The sequence below is a fragment of the Mycena indigotica genome (assembly GCF_014461135.1).
Source record: "Mycena indigotica strain 171206Taipei chromosome Unknown Mind.scaff0008, whole genome shotgun sequence".
In the NCBI taxonomy this organism is placed as follows: Eukaryota; Fungi; Basidiomycota; class Agaricomycetes; order Agaricales; family Mycenaceae; genus Mycena; species Mycena indigotica.
In genome coordinates, this window is record NW_023503007.1 from 4,626,319 (window position 1) to 4,628,548 (window position 2,230).

At 56.8% G+C, this 2,230-nt stretch overlaps 1 protein-coding gene across 1 annotated transcript; it reads left to right on the top strand.

The window, feature by feature from the left end:
* Window positions 1-283: 283 nt before the first annotated feature.
* MIND_00984700 (uncharacterized protein) lies at window positions 284-1,128 on the top strand (the record flags this gene model as incomplete). The annotated part of the gene is made up of 3 exons (XM_037366455.1): window positions 284-618; window positions 678-696; window positions 751-1,128. The coding sequence occupies 3 exons, from the start codon at window positions 284-286 to the stop codon at window positions 1,126-1,128; spliced, it is 732 nt and encodes a 243-aa protein (XP_037217867.1).
* Window positions 1,129-2,230: the final 1,102 nt, after the last annotated feature.

Genomic DNA, 2,230 nt, shown 5'->3' on the forward strand with positions numbered 1-2,230 from the left:
AAAGGCTCCTTGTAACTAAAAAAGTTCCATTTTTCACCTTACAGGCTAGCTTTTTTTGCCATAATCTGAGAGGCTGTTTTTCCCCATAAATTTATTTTCTATCCACTTGACCTTTTTTAACTATTTTTTCACTCAATAAAGATGGCCTTTTTTGGCCTATTATTACCTTTATTAAAAATTTTAAAAATGCTCCACTTTTCTTTGGAATCCTTGGGGTGAGAGGTGGTTGATAAGCGGCACGTGTTTCGGACTGTACGCCCGAGTGCCCGGTTATTCTCCCACGATGTCTTCTCAACACGTGTTACGGGCTGCGCATCCGAGTGTCCAATTGTTCTCCCACGATGTCTTCTCCCTGACTGTTACCACCATCGCCTGCTCCTTCCCGTCAGTGCGCCGCCTGCTAGTCCGCGTCTCCCGCCAGTCCGCGTCGCTCGCCAATCCGCGTCGCGCCCAAGTCCATGCCGCCTGTACTCAGCGGTACGTCGCGCTGTCCTTTTTTGTACCTGTTCGACCTCACTCAGCAGGTGATTGCGCGCCGGCGCCGAGACCAGCTTCCGGCCAGCCATATCGACGGTCTGGCAGCCCACTTCGACGTTGCGGTTGCACGCAACACTCCAAGTGCGTGTTCTGCCTCGAGTCAGGCCTAGGCGGGTCGGGTACTGACCCGTTTTCCGCAGTTGCAGCAGACGCAAGACGGTAGACCGGGACCAGCTACACGAGCGGGTAATGAAACAACCGCTGGAGACGTAGAGGATGGCGGCACAGGCGGCGATGCGCATGGTGAACGGGAAGGTGACGACCACGGATGGGAAGGGGAATGCTGGCGCGTTTCGCCTACAACTCGCTGGATGTGGACACACATCGCGTCCACTGGCACTCAAGCGCACGATGCCGGGGCTGCAGACGGCCGAGAAGGTCACTGGCCTTGGAAAATACCGGCCAGGCCCCGCCCACCCAACCGCCCGCTCCTTCCGCGCGGAGTTCACAGCCTCTAAAACCTGCACCCTATATCTTCACGGGTTCCCGGCCCGGGCCCATGCAGCTGTGCATGGCGACAGCACCGTGCATGCGCCGAGACGGGATGCTTTGGAGGAAGTGGAGGCCGTCGCACGATGTTTGGTCCGCTGAGGTGGTTAAGAAGAAGAAAAAACGTAAGTTCCCCAACACGGCACAGGCACACCTTCGCTGACGTGGCAGCCCTCTCCCACGACAACGAGCATTTCGGTCGAATATGCGCGGTGCAGCACTGCTGTGCTGTCATGAAGACACTTCACAACGCTCACAAACGCCCTCTCTCCTCGCTACTCGTCGGACTCGGGCCTCGGCCGGGCATGGACGGCCGCGGTCCACAATTCAGACGCGACCGCTTGTGCGAGATATTGTGTGCGCCGTGGCAGCCAACGGCGATGCGGTGCTTTCTACTGCTGGAAATTACCTGTTGGCAGACGCTCAGGACGTTCACGAGCTCGCTTGCCGTTTTTCTATGCGGTCTCGGCGGCGGCGGCGTCGGTGCGTTGGCCCCGCTGCCAGTAGGCGGCCTGGGTCAAGTGATCGTGAGCACGCTACTTCTACGCGTGGGTGGCACCGTCAGCGAACTCTCTGTCCACTCGGACGGGGTCCTCGGCCCTAAACCTGCTCGCGTACGTCCTAAGTACGTGCGCCATATCCTCTTCCATCATAGTTGCTGAAGCCAAGACAGGCCTGACGCAGTCAGAACCGGGGCGCGAATGCGTGCAAGGCAGTGTCATCGAAAGTGGTCTTTAAAGTTTACTATGTATATAAGTACATGCTCAGGCCAGCAGTAAGTGCTACAACTCATCTCCAAGTCCGCCACTTACTCAAAGGCACAATCCTGGGACGTCGACACAAGGTTCGGTGTCTGGAGCTCCTTAAGGAGCTTCTGGAACTTGGGGTTCCCAGCCTGGCCCCTGGTGTATAGCTTCGATGTGAGCGCCTTGGCCCTGGGCACGTTATTGCAGACGATGTTCTGGTGCACCGCGACCAGGCTGAGGCGCGAATCCACCGCTTCTTGATTAACGAGAGCGTATTGCTGGAACCCATCGGTCAGCAGTGCATCTGCGGATGCGTATGGGCAGCAGGTAAATACAGGTTGTCTAGCAAACTTGAAGAGAAGACGCACCGGCAGCACCGTTCATCGGCCCGGAAATCATCGCGTTCTGGTATATCTCCATGGCTCGGGCATGGAAAGGACTTTCTCTATCCTCATCGT